The sequence below is a fragment of the Phoxinus phoxinus genome, assembly GCF_949152265.1.
Source record: "Phoxinus phoxinus genome assembly, chromosome: 22".
NCBI lineage: Eukaryota > Metazoa > Chordata > Actinopteri > Cypriniformes > Leuciscidae > Phoxinus > Phoxinus phoxinus.
Window position 1 is genome coordinate 24,389,494 of NC_136897.1, and position 23,435 is coordinate 24,412,928.

A 23,435-nucleotide genomic window follows, 5' to 3' on the forward strand; every position below is an offset into this window, starting at 1 on the left:
TGGCCAATATTTGCTGGGATTTATTGATTTTTTTATTTTTTTTTATTATTTTTTTAAGGGACAAAAGCTTCCCTTGCTGACTTCACGGTAGACATTTTGAGCTGTGTAGACCATATCTGCACAGAAGCGATTAAGATTGACAATGATTCTTATTCAGCACCAATGATAACAACAACTAACATGCATTACATAATCGGATTACTTTTGATGTAACGAGTAAAGTAGCACATTGCTTTATAAATTTGCACATTCATATTTGAGTTTCCATAAAAAGTAGTAACATAATTAGTTACTTTTTTTAGGGAGTAACACAATATTGTACTGCATTATTCTCCTCAACATTGTTCAACACATGCTCACTAAAGTCTCCCTGAGTGCAACAACAACAAAAAAGTGTTTCTGAAATATAAAAATAATTTTGGAATGTCCCGTATTTATCTCAGGCTGATTTTATTTGATAAATCCTTTTTTTCCCCCCAGCATTTCATATTATCAGACTTTGAATGCAAAACTAGCTTGAAATATGATATAGTTTAGTTTAGACTAGGCCTGATGATTCACAATTCTGTTCAGACATTGTCAAAGGTATAACATTACATTTTTAGCATGATTCATAATCTAACTTTAAGTACCATTGTACTTCTCGTTTTCCACTTCTGTAGAACAACGGTGATAACAAACACTTATAAAGTGAAAGTGACCCTGTAAACTTATTTTTTTAATGTCTTGATCATCACCCATGTGAATTACCGGTTTCTGCAGTTTGATTCTTATTTTTCTTACTTCTGTGATCCTTTTGTCAGTTTTAATGTCATTCTGAGACTGATGCATGGTACTTGGTTAAATGTAATTTTATAAAGGGCAGACTTCTTTTACAGAAATGGCAGGTTGAACAGACATTTCACCCATTTTGAGGTAAGTATCATTTCCTACTTCCCTCTCAGACAATTTCTGAGTAGAGTCTATTGTTCACTTCTAATGGAAAGTTTGTTCACAGTGTCAGTGAAATGGCCCTGTTCATCTTAATAACTTTGCAACTTTTACTGCAGGTTAAATCACAGGGTAAGTGATCTCTCAAGCTTTACAATGATATTAACCCAGCTAACAAAAATATCATCACGTTTGCTAATGTTCCCGTTTAGTTCTGAATGTTTTTTTTTTTTTTTTTACGTTCTCTAAATATTCAAAATGTTCAGTATTTAAAAATGTAAAAAAAAAAAAAAAATCTCCATTATTTTGAAATTCCATTTTATCATTTTGCAAATATTATGAGAATGTTACTTTTGAATGTTCTTTGTTCTTTCTGAAACAAATAACATAGCAACATTTAAAAAACATTTGACGAATGTCTAAATAAAAAATTCTGAGAATGTTCCATGTAAGCTGTGAATACATTCATGCATAATGATTTCCGTTTATTTTCCCTTGACTTTACATTCTTATATAAACCTTTGCTTGTGTTAATCATATTCAAGTCAATACATTGTAAAAAATAAATAAAAAATAAATAAATTTGTGAGTTCATTGAAATAAAAAAATTTAGTTAATTAGTTTAACAAATAGAAACTCAAAATATTATGTTATCTGAATCACATTAATTATTAAGTTGATTTGACAAATGATTAAAACAAATCATGAAAATAATCTTTTTTTTTAATAAACCGTGTAGTTTAATAAAAACTGGCTTGTCCAGTAGTATATTGGACATGTATATTAAATGAATGACATTAAAACATGCACAGACAATTAAAACATTTTTTTTTTAATTAATTAGTTAATTACATTTAAAATGAATTTAAAGAAGTTTGGATTAATAATTAATTGTGATATTTTATTGCAAAGGCGAATTTACGTATCTCATCTTTTTTTATAGGTTTGCCGCAGGCCAACCTGACAATATTTCCTACCTTTTCCACCTATGGAGAAGAGGTGCAGATGTTCTGTGGAGGTCATGAGAATCAGCATGTATCTGAATGCATGTTCTATCCTGCAGGGCAGGAGAACTATAAAAAACCAAGTTCATTATGTAACATCACCCTTACCATCATCGAACTGATCATGTGGTCCCAAGATCCAGAGAGTTCACATGTCAACGTATCCTGCTACTATACTGTGTATGGCTTAGGAGAAAACTCAACCTCACCTCATTCCGACGAAGTCTCTGTAAGGGTCAGAGGTAAGCTGTTTAATCACAGACTATTTTTAATAGAAAGATAGATAATGTGGTTTATTCTTTTCCAAGCAGATGTTTTTGTATCTCATAAGGTTTGGCTGCCATGTCATCTTTGTCACCGATCACAGTCCATGACAGTCCAACTACACTGATCTCCAATGGAACCTCTGAAGGTGGAGTTTTTAATTGAATTTCCAGCTTTTTAACTTGTAATAATTCGCATTCATGTCCCATATAAAACACCAAGGAGCATTTCAGTTACTTTTCCAGTTAAAAACTCCTTTAAAACATATTGATTCCTGTGTTGACGTATTTCCAACTAAAACAGGAAGTTGGGTGGGGCATAGAGGAAGTTGTCGCCTCCCCTTTTTTAAAACAGCCAATAGGCTTTAGTTGAAGTCATTGTCGTGAACCTTGTATTTGCATTGTACAAAAGCGTGTGTATACCCCCTTGACAGTCAAGATGGAAGAGAAAGACTGTAAAATTGAATGTATATCTGTTAACAGATAATTATGTGACCTTTTAGGAGTACAATGGCATATAGACTTATTGTTCCCTGTGAGAATACATATATATACAATAGAATAGAATACAGAGACCCCCTGATATGATTGTAAAGCGCTTTGGGTGTACAGTAATATGAAAGCGCTATATAAATGCCTCATTCTATTCTATTCTATTCTATTCTTTTCTATTCTATTCTATTCTATATTAAAACCGATTTCTGTTCATTTCCCCCCTTGCAATTTTTCCTTATGAATTATGTATATTTTTGAAGTCTACACTTGACTTTTACATTTTTATATAAATCTTTACTTGTCTTAATCATATTCAAGAGTCAATACACTAACAATATATATAACAATATACCGGTATATATATTTGTACAAAGTTACCTGGTTGCCTTAAATTAGTTGTTTTTTAATCTCATAAGGTTTGGCTGCCATGTCATCTTTGTCACCGATCACAGTCCATGACAGTCCAACTACACTGATCTCCAATGGAACCTCTGAAGGTGGAGTTTTTAATAGAATTTCCAGCTTTTATGATTTAACTTGTAATAATGTATGCATGTCCCATTAGAAAACATTAAGGAGCCTTTCACTTGCTTTTCTCCAGTTAAAAACCATTAAAACATTTTGATTCCTGTGTTGACGTATATGTAAGGGATAATGTATAGCGAGGGGGTAGCGAATACAACCCCGACAGGCTGATCAGGAGGACCTCGACGCGAAGCCGCCTCGCTATACATTATCCCGCTTATTATATGGCTACCTAGCCTGGCTGACGCCAGACCCAATTCTCGTTGAGACTTGGGTCTGGAAACCACATGTGCATTTTCTCATATTCGAGGCGTGGTTTACGAATGCCCGGCGCCGTTTATTGGGTGCTAAGAATGTCTATCAAATACGCCTGTACGTAGCTCATAGCCAATCGTTTCCATTATACCAGATGACGTATGTAGAGCGACAGAAATTAGACACATGGAAGAAGGCGATGTTTAAGATATTTTTGTGTAAACAATGACGTTCAGCGACTATTGCCGTTTGTGCAAGATAAACATGAGGGTCGAAGGTATATATGGATATAAACAAACTGCTTAGTTGTGTCGTCATCGTCTTGCTGCTCCCTCCCCGTTCTGTGATTGGTTCCCTAGATGAGGCGAAAATCTGGTCCATGGTATCCAGACTGCCTTTCAGCGTGAATAAAATCGCGCTGCACAAAGGCAGTATGGGGAAACCCAGGCTAATGGCTTCCTACCAAATAAATTAATAATTTGACACAAAATATTGATTTAAAAAGGAGTTTATTGATTTAAAAACGATTGTATTGCTTCCGCTAAAGAACACCGTGTCCATGGCAAACGCTCTGTTTTTCATAAATTTATTGTTGAATTCTAATGTAGAATGCGGTCTGTTATTTCTTGATATCAGACCGCTGCTAAGTATAACACACCGTTGCCATGAAAAACAGAGCGTTACCATGGACACGGTGTTCTTTAGCAGAAGCAATACAATCGTTTTTAAATCAATAAACTCCTTTTTAAATCAATAAACTCCTTTTTAAATCAATATTTTGTGTCAAATTATTATTAATTTTGTGTTATTTGGTAGGTAGCCATGTAATAAGCTCAGCTTCGCGTCGGGGTCCTAATCAGCCTGTCGGGGTTGTATTCGCTATAACAACCGCCTCACTATACATTATCCCTTACATATATAACAATATATATATTTTTTTTTTACAAAGTACGTTACCTGATTGCCTTAAATCTGTTTTTTTTTTATTATCTCATAAGGTTTGGCTGCCATGTCATCTTTGTCACCGAGCACAGAGGACAGCCCAACACTGATCTCCAATGGAACCTCTGAAGGTGTTTCTTTTTTTTGGAAATTCAATTTTTAATTGAATTTCCACCATTTTCTGATGTAATAATTCGTATTCATACACCTACAATGGCATAATAGACTAATTGCAAAAGCCAATATGTCTTTCTTATTCTAACACTTTCTAAACTGATCATTGCGATTTCATATATAAACATTAATTTCAGCAAATTTGTCGGCCGCATCGACAACAGACACAACATGTGAGTTGCCTTGATTGTACAATCCTTACAACCGACATAACTCTTTATCATTTTGTAAAAATATTTCTTATCGTTTTGTCCATTAATAATGTTTAACTTGTTCTGTGGTTTCAATAGCATTTGTTGTAACATCCAGTACTGAAATCACAACAGACCCGATAACCAGTGAGTGCTTCTTTCTTTCTCATAATTATTTATCAAAGATTTTGATTGGTTGGCTTTAAATCTATACTCATCTACATTTGTTTTGTTACTACAGATATGTCCAGTCTAACTACCCATGACAGCAGTTTAACAGGTCCTGAAAATGGTAAGTCCTCAGGTCTTCTCTTTTAATCTGTAATATTACTGTTACACATTTGATTGATTTATTTACAAAACTTCAGCATCCTTGGAATCGACTACACTTGCTGAAACTACAGAACCTGCATCAGGTAACCAAACTAACATAAATGTTCGAAGAACGTTTTGCTAACGTTCTCATTAAGTCATGAAATATTATTTCCGAATGTTTTCTGTATGTTTTTTCTTGGTTTTGTGAACATTAAGGAATTCCATTGTATCATTTGAAACAACATTCTGAAACAACTAGTAATATTTAAAAAACATTAGATGACCATCCAACTAAAACATCTCAGGAAAAAAAAAAAGCTCCATGAATGATGTATAAGTGATGTATTTTTTGTGCTAATGTTTTGAGAACATTATTAAAGACCAGATAAATCTGAACAAACATTCTATTAACGTTACTGGACAAATGTTTGATCATAAGTTCTTTGAGAGAAGCTTGCCAGAACGTTAGTCAAAGTTCCTTGTTAGCTGGGAAATGAAATACTAGGGGAAATAATGGGAAATTGTTAGCTAAAATGTACATAACATTGAATACAATACACATATGCTAATGGTCAATATCTCCTTTATAAATTTCCTCTTGATGGTGGAAGGCCTTGAAATCAAAAAGTACTCAAATAAAAGTACCGGTAAGTAACTTTACTTAGAGGCTTACATTTTTCCATGAAGAAGCACATTCATTAGAAACCCAATGGCAGCATCATTTTTTAATACAGTAATGCAACAGTGTATGACTTGCTAATCTATTATATCTTTGTCTGACACAGAAATGTTATTCTCTATTGCTGTGGTTGCAACTGGTGGAGGAATTGTGCTGACTGGACTCATGGGCATCTGTTTATTCGGATGTACACGTAAGTGTAAAAAACAATTGCCATGTCTTCAAGGTGGCTTATAGATATTATGAAAAAGTTAGTCAACTTGACACTTTGATTTGATGTTTCCTTCATCGCAGGAAGGCCTAAGGACGAGAGGTAGAGTTTATTTTGTGCATATATGAAATCATTGGTGAAATTATAAGAGAGTAAGGGATAAAGTGGACAAAATATATTTGTGAAATTTACTAGGATTTGGATTGAAAAAAAAAGTAAAAAGCAGGGTAAGTTTTCACTTTTCTCCCCAAAACGTAAGCCATACTCAAAATAAAAGTCAAATACAGTTTAAGTCATGATTTGCAGAAATCTTCATCTGTTTTGTAGGAGTTTCTTTATCAATTGACGGTTCAAACTCAGTAAGTGTTACTATCATTATCAACCATTAATGGGATCATTTTAATATTTGACACTATAATAGATTAATCTTTGTTATTTAGTCTGGTGCGGAAGATACCGCATTTTACTCAACCATCAACTGCGTACAATCCCCCTCTCAACCACCAGGTAAAGAGTAAAACAAATCCCCTCCATAATATATTTTGTGTATTATTTTACGTAAATAGCATTCTGATTTATTATACGCTTCTTACATAAATCATAGCAAACCGGTTATAGTGATTTGCAAGCCTTTGCTTTAGCTTTAGCTGGCACTGATGTTTTCATATTTTTTGCTTAATAAACAAGCTCCAACCAGAATCATGAAAAATTCCAAACTATTTCAACTGGATAATATTCATATTCAAGCTGGCTTACTTTATTATAAACACCTTCTGATGTGCACTTTTTCTGATATAAATGTGTTCAACATGAATGCTTGTCATCTTACCATTATTCTAATTATACACAACCATGGTCATTATTTGATATCTGATGTGTCTTGTAACGCAGAAAACAGTGAAGAATCAAAGCAAACCGAGGTGAGTAAATCAGATGCACATGTGTATGCAATCATTTTTCCTCATTTTAAGACTCACTTTTCCTCCAGGTTGAACTGAATCATTTGTATGTCAGCATCGCCACTCAACCATCCGTCGACAGTGACAGCAATGAAGTTTACAGTCTGCTGACGGTCCTCTGAGAATCCAACTCTGCCCACTATTTTAATTCAGTCCAGAATTGATCCGTCTTGATTTTAAACAGGATTTAATACTTAATAGCAAATGCATTTTAAACTTCTGCTTTCTAAACAATACAACCTCAGCCTTTCAAAACTGTCACAGGTCACAAACTTCTATCAGGTCTATCAATCAAAAAACATAGCATGAATATGCATCCTGTTACGCAATAATAATTGCATATGATACTGTGTTATTGTGAATGGCAGTTGTATTGATGAGCACAAGGGCCATTGTTGCATGCCAAATACACTCACATTTTGTCCATAATTTAAGCACCTAATTTTTACTTTTATTCTTAGAAGAAAATGTTCTATATAGAATTCTGTCAGGCGCTTCATATATAGAACATTTTAGGGCTTCCCAATTTAGTTTGAATTCACTTTCTAAAGATTTTAATTCAATTTTATGAATTAAACAAGCTGTTAAACATGAACGTTTTATGCAATCATTTAAAACATAACATTTTTGCCATTGTTCTATAAAATTGAGTCAAGAACCAAACCCAACAACGGTAACCTAAAGAAGTACAGACACACAAGACTGAGAGACAGGCATCTGATCAATACGAGTCAGATGAGAGCGCCACCTGCTGCCTAACACAGGGACTTACAGAGATGTACCTGATATGATGGCAGTCTTATCATTAAACAAATTTAACTACCTTATGGATTATGGGTAAATATTTCTGTGTGTGTTCTTATATGTTTGATTTGATCCTTGACGTTGCTGATCATTATAGCCTGTGCCATATGTTTAATGTTATAGAGATATATCGTGTAATTTGTTTTTATAGTTTCCTTTTCATTGCTTCCTACTTCCTCATGTACATTTGATGTGGTCAAATTCTGAACACAAAGACACCCTCAAATTCTGTTGTGTCTTTGTTCATCACTCTTTCATGTTATTTCCATGACGCTGACATGGATTCTTCTCATCCTCCTCTTTACACTCTTTCTGGAGGTTCAACCTCAAAGTAAGTGACCATTTCAATTTAAATACATTTTATTAATCACATATCATGCCAGTTCTCCTTTGCTGTAGGATAGTGTGCCTTAATAACAGCATTTTACCATTTTATTTTGACCAGTAAATAGCTTGATTTCTTGCAAGAGGTGATGGGACCCTTGTGTTCAGCAGCTGTATATATTTTATTGTTATCTAAAGGTTTTCTGTATTTATGATAAGATATGTGATACATATATAAGATATATGATATGACAGACGCACACAGGGCAGATCACTCTCACTATAACACAGTTTTAAATCCGGGTAAGATATTTCATTTGGTACAGTAATGTGTCACAACTGTTTAGCATCCTCTATGAACAGTGTTGCTCTCTTCTAAGCATTGTCATAATCCTTTGGTTGTTCCACACTAATGTTCTCTGCTATATGTTGTTTTTCAGAAGAGAAGCCCGTCATTACAATAACCCATGACTCTCAATATGGTGCATTTATAATTTACTGTCAAATACCAGGATCATATAATGCTTATGCTTGTTTTATTTACATTGGAGATGAAAATCGGCAAATTCTAAAATCTCAAAAACCACCTGGAGGAACACAGTGTATTTCTGCACTCCTCGAACATTTTTTATTTAAAAGTCTAAAGTCAGTTAAGAGTAAAGTGATGAGCTGCAGTTATTCTCCAGAACCGGCATCATCCAAACATTCACCATATAGTGACAAATTCAACTTGACAGGTATGTCATTTTAATGTAATATGAATCACATTTACATTTAATACAACCATTAAAAAAAAAAATTCTTAATGTATGTTTTTGTCTCTAGCTTTTCTTCCTGTGCAAATTCAGTCACCGAACATAACAAACACATCAACAGTATGTAAGTTCATCGGAAATATACAATTATTATATTTGTGGGGATTATTTTGATAATCCAACATCACCAACATTCTCTACAAGTGAAACAACAACAAGTATAGACTAAATGTGACTCTATAGAGTCTATAAATCGATATAAATAAATTGACTTTGAATAATAAGTTCTTAATATTTCAGCAACTCTGGCTACAGAATCCACGACTTGGTACGAGACCACAATAAACCCTACGGCTGGTGAGCTCCTTTATTGTTATTAAAATATAATTTAATGAAAATGTAGGCTACATAAAATATCTAAGTTTTGCAGTAACACTGATAGCATTTAAAACAGTTCTCAAGGTAAAATAGCTTCCAGGACACACGTTTTGGAGTTCTGATCTGATGAGATGTTTTTCTCCGCATCACCTCTGGGTTCATGAGGATCTGAAAGTTTCTTTCTGTATTACCCTAAAAATTGAGGAACCGTGTGTAGAATCTACTAGATTCAACCACAGGCCTGATTATAAAGACACCATTATAGCATTTCAAAATTAATGTCAAAGACATGGAATTATAATATTTTCTTCAGAATATGTACGTATACTATTCAGTTCTATAGAAACTTAAAGTGTTCTGTCAAGCGCTTCATATATTGAAACTTTGATCACACTTTATATTAGGTGTTCCTAGTACTACTTTCATCAAAAAACAAGTACAATACTCATATTGTGTTCATATTGTATTGCAAAACACTTTAGCTGCTGATACAGATGAGGTTATGGACAGGATTGTGGTATGGGTTTAAGGGTGGGTTAGGGTGTAAGGTAAGGCTCAACAGTGTAATTATGTAATAACAAATTAATTACAGCTGTAATTACATGCAGGTATTTAAAAAAATATATACGTACAATGTAAAAACATGTATGTACACAATAAGTGCCTCGTACCAAAGGATTAATTTAAGTGTTAGTAGCCTACATTAAAGACACCTAATATAAAGTGGGATCTTTTATTTGAATCAAATGTTAAATACAACCTTTTTGCCATACACAATTAAATGTTCTTTATTGGCATCATACCTTTCTTTTGCACAAAAGTTTCTTTATAGTGGAAGAACGTTCTTTAGATTATTAAGTTGTTTTTGGGAACCCAAAATTGTTCTTCCTGGCATCGCTGCAAAAAACTACACCTTTAAAGCTTTTATTTGTAAGAGTGTAAAAGGTTCAAGAACCAGAACCCCATTGAACCCTTTTCCATATAGACACAAATAGCAAGGCAAAATGAATACATGCTTCGGTGAATGTGATTTCACCAAATATAAGATGTTTCTGCATCAACATTAGTTTGGGACAAATTTACAGTGTATGTTAAGTTCAATGCTTCTACAACAGTGTTATTCACCATCTTTCTCCTCTGATTTTAGGGATAAGTTATGGGTTAGGTTTAGGGGTAGGGATAGGGATAGGACAAAATTTTCAGACAGGAACGTTGTTCCAGGATCTCATTATATCTCATTAATACTGATACTGATTTATTTTCCTGCACATCTTTTTACTGATTTAGTGCAGTTAACCATATTAATCCCATTATTGCAATATAAACATGCAAGCCTTTTTTGTCTTTTGACAGGCTCATGGCTTTTAGTAGTGCTGGTTTTCACTGGTATTGGTTTATTTTTGTCTGGACTCATGGGATTCATCTGTCTCTGCCAATATTCCAGTAAGTACAATGTACAAGTTACTCATAAACTGAGCTCCATGATATAGAAACATGATAATAATAAAGTGTATCTGTGCAGGTTCTGATGACGTTCTCACAGAGGTGATCTACAGCTCCTGTCATGTGGAAACAACATCTCTGTTAACTTCCTCTGTGTGCTCCGCAAAACATGGATGAACCGTTTTATTTCTTTACTTCTTCCACCTCTAAAGAGAAAAATGATTTGTACAAAAAGAACGATAGTATATTTACAGTAGCTATTAAATTCATATACTGATCAGCAGGCCAAGCCAGAATCTGTGAAGGTTTTCCTCACATTTTGGTGTTATATTGGTAAATGGGAATAGGAGCGGGCTTCACTCAGTGATTAAAATAAACTTTAAGAGTGCTGGCCTGAATAACTGGAATATTTAGAACAGGAGAGAGGCCGCACTATGCATAAATTATCTTTTTATTTGCACAAACGCGTTTCGGCGCGTGCCTTCTGTTATATTGGTAAAATCAAATGTATTGCATGTAACTAACAGCACCTTCAGATTAGCAAAAATAGTCAATAAACATGAAATTACACAAAATGATCAGCCCCACGGATTTTGTCTGTATTTTTTTGTCAGATGACTGTATAATCAATGACCAATGACTGAGTGATCAATGCTTCTATTTGCTGATTAGATTTTTGCATACAGAAAACTTGTACTCAATGTAGAGCTAAATTATTTATTAAATTGATATTTAATAGACATTGACAAAAAAGTAACTGTTTGCATATTCATATATTTTATATTGAATAAAGGTATAATCTTATGATCTAGTCAGTAGTTCTCCACTTCGGCCCTCGAGATCCACTTTCCTGCTGAGTTTAGCTTTGTTAGACACGAGTGGATTATATCAACACCGAAACTGACCGACAGGAAACCAAAAGATGAGGCAAATGGGGTGGTGATCAAGAGGGGGAGAAGAACGTTAACATATTCTCCTCAATAGGATACTTTAATATCTCTATTTAGTTCACCACCGTTCAGTTCTGTTTATAAGCTGTCCGATGAGACCAAACATGGCACAGTTACATATTAGAACACACTAGTAAATAAACAGTGTAGTCTCTACTCAACCCTCGCTTTTCTTCAACCACACTGCTGTTCTGTGGCCTCAGCGCTTTAGATAAACACAAACTATTGTGAGAAAATACATTGAGACTTCAAGATGCATCACATTCTGACTTCCTTCCTTTAGCATGATAATTTTTGTTTGTGTGTGTTCTCATTTATTTGGTTTGATTGAAGTACGATCATTACTGCCTGTGTCATGTTATAGAGACGCACCGTGTCATTTGGTTTATATTGTTTTTCTTACTTCCTACTTCCCCATGTGCATTGGACGTCTTTGTGCCAGTTTATCAGTCTTTTGTGTGACGCTGCCATGGTTCTGCTCATCCTCCTCATCTTTACACTCTTGCTGGAGGTTCAACCTCAAAGTAAGTGATCATTAAAAAAAAATGATCAAGTTTTATCTCATATTAGTTTTCTGCTCTCCTTTGTTTTAGCAATTTTTTTGGATTTTAGGTATAACCAACATTTACAATAAACGTGAGCTAAAATAACAACTGCAAGAAATGCGATAATTACTGACAAAATATGTAGAGCTGTACTGATGATGGAATAAAGTGAGATGTGAGGAAAACAATTATATTTCAGTATATTTCATTTTAAAATGCCAATACTTGTGTAAGTATAAATACTGTAATGTGTAAGTACTGCGCTACATGTTCCTCAGTTGTTTTTAGTTCTTTGTTCTGTGTTTATGTTGTGAGAAAAAGCAAAAAGTACCAATATATATATATTTTTTAATTATCATCATCATCATAATCATCATCACACAGAGCTAGGCCTATGCTAAACACTTTACAGTCACTCGCAGGTTTATTTGTAGGTGGACGATTCACTTTGGAATCAGTTTTCTTACTTGCATGCTTGAATTAGGTGCACATTGTCAGAAATACCTTGCAAAATGTTTTTATACTTTTTATTAACAGAAACTGGGTGAGTTGTATATATACACAATGTTGTAATTCCATGAGATTCAAGATTTTGACTGGGTGTGTTGTTCAATAAAGACATCTTGATTTATTGAATTAAGTTAGATTTATTTTTCATATAATTAAATCATTTCAAGTCATCTCTTGTAAAGTTTGCTGAGGCCTCCAGTGGGTTGAGAATCACTTCTCTATTATGGTTAGAGTAAGTAACTTGTTCACTTTAGGTCAGTGCTATCAATGGGCATCTTGTTACATGTGTATTTTACCATTTTATTTTGACCAGTAAATAGCTTGATTTCTTGCAAGAGGTGATGGGACCCTTGTGTTCAGCAGCTGTAACTTATATTTGATGCTGTTATATTGATCTTAACTGTTAAGATGTACTCTAAAGGTTTTCTGTATTTCTCCTAGGACTCTCTGATCAGGTTTGGCTGACAGCGTCTCCAGCGTCAGTGCAGAAAGACTCAAACACAGCACTGAGATATGACAGACCGACAGATGCGGATCACTCTCACTATAACACAGTTTTAAATCCGAGTAAGATGTTTCATTTGGTACAGTAATGTGTCACAACTGTTTAGCATCCTCTATGAACAGTGTTGCTCTCTTCTAAGCATTGTCATAATCCTTTGGTTGTTCCACACTAATGTTCTCTGCTATATGTTGTTTTTCAGAAGAGAAGCCCGTCATTACAATAACCCATGACTCTCAATATGGTGCATTTATAATTTACTGTCAAATACCAGGATCATATAATGCTGGCTATGCTTGTTTTATTTACATTGGAGATGAAAATCGGCAAATTCTAAAATCTCAAAAACCATCTGGAGGAACACAGTGTATTTCTACACTCCACGAACATTTTTTGTTTAATCATCTAAAGTCAGTTAAGAGTAAAGTGATGAGCTGCAGTTATTCTCCAGAACCGGCATCATCCAAACATTCACCATATAGTGACAAATTCAACTTGACAGGTATGTCATTTTAATGTAATATGAATCACATTTACATTTAATACAACCATTTTTAATTTTTTTCGTAACGTATGTTTTTATCTCTAGCTTTTCTTCCTGTGCAAATTCAGTCACCGAACATAACAAACACATCAACAGTATGTAAGTTCATCGGAAATATATAATTCTTATTTTTGTGGGGATTATTTTGATTATTAACCTTGCAAATTGTTTTCTGCAGATTCAACACCAACATTCTCTACAAGTGAAACAACAACAACAAGTATAGACTAAATGTGACTCTACAGAGTCTATAAATTGATATAAATTGTGATGTTTGACAACTTTGAATAGTAAGTTGTAAGTTCTTAATATTTCAGCAACTCTGGCTACGGAATCCACGACTTGGTACGAGACCACAATAAACCCTACGGCTGGTGAGCTCCTTTATTGTTATTAAAGTATCATTTTATAAAAAACGTATGTAGAATATCTAAGTTTTGCAAAAACAGGGATAGCATTTAAACGGATTATGATAAAAACGTTCTCAAGGTAAAATCTATAGCTTTAAGGAAACATGTGGAGTTCTGATCTGATCTGATGAGATGTTTTTCTCTGCATCACCTCTGTGTTCATGGGGATCTGAAACACTAAGTTTCTTTCTATATTGCCCTAAAAATTGAGGAACAGTGTGTAGAATCTACTAGATTCAACCACAGGCCTGATTATAAAGACACCATTATAAATGTCAAAAACATGGAATTATAATATTTTCGTCAGAATATCTATGTATACTATTCAGTTCTATGTAAACATAAAGTGTTCTGTCAGACGCTTTATAGAAACTTTGGTCATACTTTATATTAAGTGTCCTTAATGTACTTACATCAAACAATAAGTACAATGTTTTGTGTTCATATTGAATTGCAAAACACTTTTGCAGCTGTTGAGGTGGGATATACAGGTGAGGTTAGGGACAGGATTGTGGTATGGGTTTAAGGGTGGGTTAGGGTGTAAGGTAAGGCTCAATAGTGTTATATATGTAATTACAGACATTAATTACCGCTGTAATTACATGCAGGTATTTAATATATATACGTACAATGTAAAAACAAATATGCTATATACACAAAAACTGCATCATATCAAATTATTAATTTAAATGTTAGTACATAGTATTTAAAGATACCTAATATAAAGTGGGACCTTTTATTTTAATACAATTTATAAATGAAGCAGCTTGTAAACACTTTATCATATAAATCACAATAACACATTAAACATGAAAGTATTATGCAATCATTTAAGACATTTTTCTTTACTCATTTGCCATAGGCTACTCTCTCAAAAGGTTCTTTATAGTGGAAGAACGTTCTTAAAATGTTTTTTTTTTAAACAAGTTGTTTTGGGGAATCCAAAATGGTTCTTCTGGCATCGCTGCCAAAAAAACCTTTTGGGGCTTTTATTTTAAAGAGTGTAAAAGGTTCAAGAACCATAGAACCCCATTTAACCCTTTTTCCAAGAGACTATACACAAAATAGCAAGGCAAAATGAATAAATGCTTATTATAACATGTTTCTGCATCAACACTTCTAGACCTTGGAACAACATTCCAATCAGCCAATCAGATTTGAGGGACAAGTTTACAGTTTATGTTAAGTTCAGTGCTTCTGCAACAGGGTTATTCACCATCTTTTCCCTCTGATTTTAGGGATAAGTTATGGGTAGGGTTAGGTTTAAGACTAAATTTTCAGACAGGAATGTTGATCAAAATATGTTGATCCAGGAACATGACTTACTTGGCAAAATCACGGTGACCGATGCGGTTTTTAAGGGATGTCAAAGTGTTTAGAAATGTCTATTTCTCCTTTTTCAACCATTTAGCTGTCAAAGCTTCGAATTCTGGTGAAACTGATGGCCACAGGATTCCAAAAACAAGTAGGCTACGTATTAACAATCCATTAATCGCTGCAACAGACAACTTTGCACATGTTGATCCATCGATCTGATTTCTTGGTGACACAAAGAAACATGGCTGATCATGGCACTGGCGGCCACCAGCGGGGGGATTTTCCTGACCGGACTCATGGGCTTCTGTCTGTTCTGCATCAGTAAGTTACCTATTATGCGGATGTAGACATTTATTTGTAACCGTTTTAAAATCTGTTAACTGTCACCCCGTTTTGAGTATATATGTGCAAATGCGCTAAACTTAAATAGCTGTAATTCAGGAATGCTTTCTGAATTTCTTTTAAAAGAAAACACTCAGCAGATTATTGCAAAAGTGGACTCCAAAAAATGAAAGTGTATAAAAGTTATAGAAATTTAGATTAACTGTAAAGCAAGTGTACTGTACTAATCAGTTTATTTTATTTTATACAAAATATGTATTTTTGAAAAATCATTTGGACTCTAAAAATTCAAGTTGTGCTCCAAATTTGAAGTTGATATCTTAAAAATGGAGGTTCCTCTGGGATGTTGTTTAGGCACTATACCAAAAATAGCCACAGGATGCCACTTTTTTAAAGGAGTCATGACCTGTAATTTTCACTTTTCCACGAGAATCAATGTATGTTATGATTGCCTAACGATTATACACTGGCCGGGAAGCCGATATTTAAAAGTGAAGCGTTTGTTTACCACTGGGTTCGTAAACCAGCCCACGTGCACGCGCACTCAAATACGAGATTTTAATAGGCTTGTTTGAGATGCGCCTTGCCTCGCCTGAATTGTATGCGAGAGTAGCCGGCTGCAGTGATGGGAGGAGTGAAAAAAGCGCAGGCAAGCCGGACAGTTCTCTCTTCTCACAGTGGATCTGACCATGGATGACAGCTGTGAGATCAAAGATGGATATCGCGGGATTCACGGAATTCACGCTCGTGCACAGTGTTGGTAATAAACTGGATGTAATTTAAGTTCTGTTGCTTTTATATGAAAATAAATATAATGAACAAGACACCCAAAGCACTTATTCAATCCCACTCCAAATAGGCTACGTGTTTATCAATAATTTGTTTCTTTACTACAGACGTGTTTTATATATGGCATATATATATATATATATATATATATTTATTTTTTTATATATAAAAATGACATAATCACATAATCCATAGAGATCGCACTGTCAGAGAGTTTGGGAATACTCACACATAATTTATAGGCTACACATAAAAACACGAAATCAGAGTTTTAAATTCAAACATTTAAAAAAAGAACAATACATCACGGTTGTTTAAACCAATGAGCATTAAGCTGTGTCGTCAGCAAGTCGTTTCCCATCATGCTTTTGAACCGCGCAGTCGGTGGAGAGCAACTGCGCTCGACTGCAGAATCCGACAGGTGTGCCTTGCGCTCGCGAGAGATTTTTGACATACGTCGGCATGACATCAGAGCCAGGCGGAACGCAGTCGGACACATTTCTAACCGGCATGCATCTCGCGGTGATCACCGGTGATCGGTTCTGCGCAGATTTTGCTCATCTCAAACAAGCCTAATATCTGCCCCGTCTTGACGTCAAGACGGGGCCGGATATGCCATATATGGACACCGCAGACCTATGCTGCAGGAAGCCCGCCCTGCCCCTCTCCCCCTCATATTCAGTCGCGAAAGATGCAGAAACGTAGTGCACACGTGAGTTGCTCTGTTGTTGACTGCCAGAATCAACATGTAACTTAAATGTGTTTTCTCTCCCAAGAACGGACCAAGCTGTCAGGGACCAGTGGATTAAATTCATTTTTAATGACGCGGTTCCTACAACCCTTCCCACTGGCTTACGTTAGGTGTCTGTGCTAATCATTTTACGCCGGAATCGTTCACTAATTTGAATGTCTAAAAAACAACAACGTGAAACAAGGCAAAAACACATGATAGCAAACGTTGATCTCAATAACCACTGTAAGCTGATAAAAAAAAGTAGACTACATCTCCGTTAATGTAATCTACATTTATAAAAGGTATAATGTAGGCTATTGTCTCAGTCAAAATTATTGTCTTTACCATTCAGAGACATCTTGATGTTGACGTCCTTCCATCGACTCTACATCTTCCCTTTACAGCTCAGGTTCAGAGTCTGGCTCGTGCATAGGTAAATTCCGTAGGCCGCGGCCAGGTCGGGTTCATTCACAATTTGCGCCATGATGTCATTTTGGAAAGAAATGCTGAAGTTACCTGCGGTGTCAACCCCCCCCCCCCCTCCTTCCTGCCACCAATCAACGCGCCCCTCATTTGCATTATTAAAATGACAGCCAAAATATCGCATCAGATCTCGCGAGACAATAATGCCTTCAGAAATAAGCGTCAGAGGAGCTCTGTGTTTATTTATTTTTCACGTTTATTTTTTAGAAGGGCCTGAAAGACTATAATAGAGCGTGGGTATCCAAGGTAATACTAGGTTATGACTCCTTTAAAAATACGTTCTCCTGTCGCAAATCATGAATAGGCCTACATTTCTGTCACTAATCACTCCTCTCACAAAATGTGTTTTGTAAAGATTAGAAATGGATTTGATTATAAAATAGTGCAGTAAATTTTGGAACATTACAACGCCCACCAGGGGGAGAAGCCAGCTGTCACAACCCTTTCATTTAGATTTAATTTATCGTTTCCAAGGTAACACAATGTCCAACATCAAAACGGTTTTGACAGAATAAATGTTGACTGTTTATGCTTTTGAATGATACCTGAATAATAATGATTACTAAAATATGTAATAGGAAAAATAAGAAAATGTGTAAGTGCTCCAAGTGCAATTAACAGGTTTCAATAATCATTTTGCATCACAACGTATTAATGCACTGGTATGGTATATTTTACTAGGACAGAAACCAAGAAAGAAGAGGTAAGAATTTTCTAGTGTACTTCATGTGCTTATTTGTTTAGAACATTAAAATAAAGATGTACTTTTATTATGTTTAGTCCTATGAACACGTCTGTAGCAGCTGTTTCCCAGAGCCCAGGTAAATACAAATGATCCTATACAAATGATAATGTGCTGTATTTTTTGTGCACAGTATGTTTTATAATTTTCATACAGTAGCTACAGAAGTTCAGTTACAAATGTCAGAATGATTGAAATGAAGGTATTGCATTTCTAATGTGGCAGATGAAGATGATACTGAAGACAACGAGAAGCATTCTGAAGAACATGAGGTGAGTACCTGTTTCTTATATTTAATCTTATTTTACCAGATACACTTCTCTTTCATTTCATTTTCATATATTTATTTTCTTTGTTCTCTATAGGAAAAATTGTACCACGTGTACTGCACCATCCCTGATGATTCTGTAGACACTCATGTGTTATACAGTCTGGCACAGATGCCAAATCATTCTCTGCTAATTTAATTTCTCTTTCCTTATCATTATAATTAAATAAACTGTAATTTAAAGAGATTGTAAATGTGTAAAAAAAAAAGCTAATGAGTGACGATGAAAATAGGCCTATGTCATTAATATCTGTAAAATAAGTAAATTAGCCTTCTAAAATAAAGAGTTGCAAAATTGATTTTGTTTACTTTTTAAAAAAAATTTAGTGTACACCCTTGATTCAATTTAACAAGCGTGTAATACTCTAGTACAGGGGTTACTGGAGCGCCCCCAACACTGCATGTTTTCCATGTCTCCTCAATCAAACACACCTGATTCAGGTCATCAGCTCAGAGACTCACCTGAAATCTGTGTCAGACAATGTACCCCTGCTCTTCCATGTCCTCCTTAGCATTAAGTATACATAAAGCCACCCGACCCTGGTACGCCTTAAAGGGGTAATGCCCTTTTCACAAGATGTAAAATAAATCTCTGATGTCCCCAGAGTGTGTATGTGAAGTTTTAGCTCAAAATACCCCATAGATATTTTTATATAGCATGTTAAAGTTGTCATTTTTTGAGGGTGAGCAAAAATGCACCGTTTTTGTCTGTTCCTTTAAATGCAAATGAGCTGCTGCTCCCAGCACAAGGGGCGGAGTTTCAAGAGCTCTTGTCCTTTTACCTCACACACACACACGCACATAAAATTCCAAAAACTTTTAGCCTTTTATGTTCAAAATGTAGTCAGACAAAGATGGAGAGACTCAAGAAGAAGTGACTACATGTAGACAACATTTCTGAATGGTTAGTTGGTGAATTTATGTAGCTTATGTGTAGTTATCTTCTAGTCATTGATTAGCATATCAATGTTGCGTTCCCGGGGGTGGGGTTTATGTAAATTTTAGGGTTAGTGATGTCACTAACCCGGGAGGAATGTTGTGTAGTTCCTACCAGCCGTTTGTTGTAGTCCTTAAAAAGCTATTTCTTTAAAGGTTCACTTTAAAATGAAAATTCTGTCATCATTAACTCACCCTCAAATAGTTTCAAACCTGTATCAATTTCTTTCTTCTGCTGAACACAAAGGAAGATATTTTGAAGAATGTCGGTAACCAAACAGTTAACTGGTCCCATTGACTTCCAAAAGTAGTCAATGGGACCAGTTAACTGTTTGGTTACTGACATTCTTCAAAATATCTTCCTTTGTGTTTCAAAAATAAATTCATACAGGTTTGAAACAACTTGAGGGTGAGTTAATGATGACAGAATTTTCATTTTAAAGTGAACTATCCCTTTAAAAGATAATATTTAATTTTGCTTTGAACTTTGAGCGTCGTAACTTTGCAGATGTTGTTTATGCTCAAACAGCAACATTACACACTAACTAAAGTTAGATAAGTGAAATCATATTCAACGCACCTTTTAGTGTAGGTGTCACGAACTCCGGTGAAGATTCCCCTGTCGGCCACCGGAGGTAATTGCACAGTTAATTGTATAATAACTATAACATCACAATTAAGTCGTGAATGTTTTTAGACTGTTGATTTACAAGAACCATCGGAACAAACTGATTCACTAGATGCAATCTGACTTTGCAACTCTACAAAATGAGAGAGAGGATCAATTTGTGTGCATAAAGTGAAATAACAACAGCAATGTAGCTTTTGATTGAAAAACTTTTACATGGAAAAATCAACACTGCTTTAAAGCAGTAGAGTTAAGTTGTTCATCAAGTTGTTGACTGTAGACTGTCATGGTTTGAGGGCGCTGCATATATCTCCTTCTCATCGTTTTTTTCTGCAGACCCACAGCTTGCAAGACTATTGTTAGAAAGTCAGATGTTGCATGAATTAAAAGTAGACTGCACAACCAAGCCAACTTTCCCACTGTGGTATCAATTTCTCAAATGTGTAATTGCTCATATAGGCCTATAAGTAAAATCATCACTCTAAAAGACACAACTGCACAATGTGTGTTAAAATAGCGACTTAGATCCATGGAGACAAGAAAAATACATTTTAAAACTATCTATAATTGAAATCTCTATGTGCATTTATTATTTTGTATTAACTTTTCTGGCAGCTTTTATTGGGTAGTCCTTTTAAAAAATTGTGGTCTCAAAGCATAGAACTGTCATAAATGAGTTAAAACATTTTTTTTTTGTAATATTTAGTTTGGCCTTGCTCTGAATTAATGATATAATTGTTTTGTCTGTGGAAATTCATTCAAATTGAAAATCTCCATCCCTGCTCTATGTATGTTTAATTCATTAGACTCATTAGGTCTTCATCAGGACAAGTTAACAGCATCAGCTTGTGTTACAGACACAGTTCAGCTGAGCTGTGAGAATACTGAAGAACTGAAGATGGAGATGTGTGTCTTTCAAATGATTGCGGATTTGCGGGCAAATTAATTGTAATATTAATTTAATAATAAAAGTAGCCTATAATAATCATCATCATTCAGATCATCGCAGGGGGGCTTGAGATCATCATAACCGATCTCCCTCCTCTTGATGCCAGGCCTGCACCAACGATGTGCTGCATCTTTTTGCGAGACCGTGACATTTGTAAAAAATTCTCCTTTTGTGGTCCGAAAAAGAAAGAAGGGCATAGAGGCAGTAGAACAACAACAGAGTGAGTAAATGATGACTTACAGTAAGTTTCATTTTAGAGTGAACTATCCCTTTAAACTTATCATTTCAGGAGAATCTGATCTCTTATGGAAGTAAAATAATGCCAAATGTTTTTGAAATAAAAAGACTGTTGAATTGCACTACTTGAAAAAAATATGCATTGCATTAACCATGCTTGCATTTTAATGCATTGTATTTTTAGGGCTTGCATTTTTATGGGCTGAAATTCAACATGGTTGTATATTTAAGCTGTGAGTATTTCAAATCAAAACATTTCAAACACATTTTCATTAACAAAAATTCAATAATCCATATTCACCTTTCATATTTCACTTCCAAAATATTCAAACTGTTTAAAAATACAACCTATAATATTCAACGGGCAATTTTCGGTCCATTTTATTTCACTTTACAAATTCGCTTTCACAAATTCAGTGGTTCAAATTCGACAGTAAATTCAACATTGACATCCAGGAACTGCAGGAAAAGCAGTAGATTACTGAGCATAATCTCCATCTGCTGTTAATCAACCTCACCAGCAGGGAGTGCAAGCGCGTGTTGTTGACGAAGACCAGAGCAACAGTTAGAGCAAGCCATTCATTCATTCATAAAAACTGATTTATAGAAATGTACGTGTATTTGTGATTATTATGAGTATTTCAGTAAGACACAGTTCCGAAAGTGACAAATAAAACAATAATATATAGGCTACCAAATAATACAAGCCCAGCCCAGGCCATTTTTTTTTATTTTTTTTGGCGTAGCTACAATGGGAATTTAAAAACCTGCCATGCTGAAAAGTGAAAAAAAAATCTACTAAAACAGATAGGCTATTATGTCGATCTATAGCAAATATTATTATTTATGTGCTCAATTTAAGTAAATAGGTATAAATAAGTAACTATTTGAAGTAGGCTACTGTTAGGCTATAGACCTATTGTACAGATAGGCCTAGCGGTGATTTTTTTAATAGTTAGCTGCCGCTAATGCCAGTGTTTGAAACCATTTTAACAGGCAAACAACAAGGAAATATGAGTTTGCCATTAAACATTTTATTTGCACTTTGTGCCAAAAAAGGCAAGCATTGGAGAACAAATAGGCTATCGTAAAAAAAAAAAAAAAAAAAAAACGGTAGGCTAGTGCTTTAAATTTAAAAAATGTAAATGTAACATTTAAAATCAGCTGCTTGCGTTCGGGTTTGTCCGATGTCTTTCCTGTAATAGCCTACAGCGATTTATCATAATTTGCGAAAAATCCCGAGTTTGAGCTGATCCAACCTGATGGAAATATGAAAAAAGCGCTATTAAGTAGCCTATAGGCCTACACTGAGGTGCTGTCACCAAGCGTTCGTTTTTAAACAATAACTTTGTCCATTCTGTGTCTTAACAATAAAACATTAGCCAATAGATCTGAACTAAAATTACCATAGTAAACCGATAAGATACCATTAGAGTTAGCATTTAATATTTCTTTAATTATTTATTAATTATCATAAATAATATGCAGAACACTAATAAGAGGATTTATTAGTCAGAGAATGGATAGCTTTAGATAACTACTTAACTCAATAAGTCTGGTTGTAGTTGCAGTTGTAGTATTCATTGGACATTATAAAACCGGCAACACTTTACAATAAGGTTCATTAGTTATCATTAGTTAATGTATTATTAACAATGAACTAAAAATGAGCAATACATTTGTTTCTATATTGTTTAATGTTATTTAATAAAAATACAGCTGTTCATTGTTTGTTCATATTAGTTCACAGTGCATTAACTTAAATACAACCTTTGATTTTGATAATGGATTAGTAAATGTTGAAATTTATATTTACTAAGATTAATAAATGCTGTACACAAAG

At 34.6% G+C, this 23,435-nt stretch overlaps 2 protein-coding genes across 10 annotated transcripts in view; both read left to right on the forward strand.

Moving 5' to 3' along the window:
- Window positions 1–942: 942 nt before the first annotated feature.
- LOC306990777 (uncharacterized protein) lies at window positions 943–11,219 on the forward strand. 6 transcript variants are annotated; one of them, XM_079598026.1, is made up of 22 exons: window positions 943–1,062; window positions 1,874–2,176; window positions 2,266–2,346; window positions 3,109–3,189; window positions 4,471–4,545; window positions 4,726–4,761; window positions 4,879–4,926; window positions 5,021–5,071; window positions 5,148–5,195; window positions 5,706–5,741; window positions 5,880–5,966; window positions 6,068–6,086; window positions 6,180–6,211; window positions 6,312–6,343; window positions 6,425–6,491; window positions 6,876–6,904; window positions 6,973–8,078; window positions 8,512–8,808; window positions 8,897–8,950; window positions 9,127–9,183; window positions 10,558–10,647; window positions 10,727–11,219. In XM_079598026.1, exons 1-17 carry the CDS (start codon window positions 1,008–1,010, stop codon window positions 7,063–7,065), a joined length of 1,173 nt encoding a protein of 390 aa, XP_079454152.1. In that variant the 5' UTR covers window positions 943–1,007; the 3' UTR covers window positions 7,066–8,078; window positions 8,512–8,808; window positions 8,897–8,950; window positions 9,127–9,183; window positions 10,558–10,647; window positions 10,727–11,219. The 6 variants fall into 6 exon arrangements, with proteins under 6 accessions (XP_079454152.1, XP_079454153.1, XP_079454155.1 ...); XM_079598027.1 differs by lacking the exons at window positions 8,512–8,808; window positions 8,897–8,950; window positions 9,127–9,183; window positions 10,558–10,647; window positions 10,727–11,219 and having other exon boundaries at window positions 975–1,062; window positions 5,706–5,735; window positions 6,973–7,200; XM_079598029.1 differs by lacking the exons at window positions 3,109–3,189; window positions 8,512–8,808; window positions 8,897–8,950; ... (1 more) ...; window positions 10,558–10,647; window positions 10,727–11,219 and having other exon boundaries at window positions 975–1,062; window positions 6,973–7,767.
- Window positions 11,220–11,870: 651 nt separating this feature from the next.
- Window positions 11,871–23,435, forward strand: part of LOC306990858 (uncharacterized protein) — a 51,336-nt gene continuing 39,771 nt past the window's right edge. The window contains exons 1-12 of one of the 4 annotated variants that reach the window (XM_079598161.1): window positions 11,877–12,121; window positions 13,094–13,219; window positions 13,357–13,656; window positions 13,744–13,797; window positions 13,877–13,918; window positions 14,001–14,072; window positions 15,520–15,573; window positions 15,663–15,746; window positions 18,454–18,475; window positions 18,553–18,593; window positions 18,740–18,786; window positions 18,880–19,138. In XM_079598161.1, the coding sequence (XP_079454287.1) occupies window positions 12,067–12,121; window positions 13,094–13,219; window positions 13,357–13,656; window positions 13,744–13,797; window positions 13,877–13,918; window positions 14,001–14,072; window positions 15,520–15,573; window positions 15,663–15,746; window positions 18,454–18,475; window positions 18,553–18,593; window positions 18,740–18,786; window positions 18,880–18,981 (999 nt within the window). In that variant the 5' untranslated portion in view covers window positions 11,877–12,066 and the 3' untranslated portion in view covers window positions 18,982–19,138. Of the gene's footprint in view, window positions 12,122–13,093; window positions 13,220–13,356; window positions 13,657–13,743; window positions 13,798–13,876; window positions 13,919–14,000; window positions 14,073–15,519; window positions 15,574–15,662; window positions 15,747–18,453; window positions 18,476–18,552; window positions 18,594–18,739; window positions 18,787–18,879; window positions 19,139–23,435 lie in introns of those variants that run through there. The other 3 variants (XM_079598162.1, XM_079598163.1, XM_079598164.1) reach the window with 3 other exon arrangements.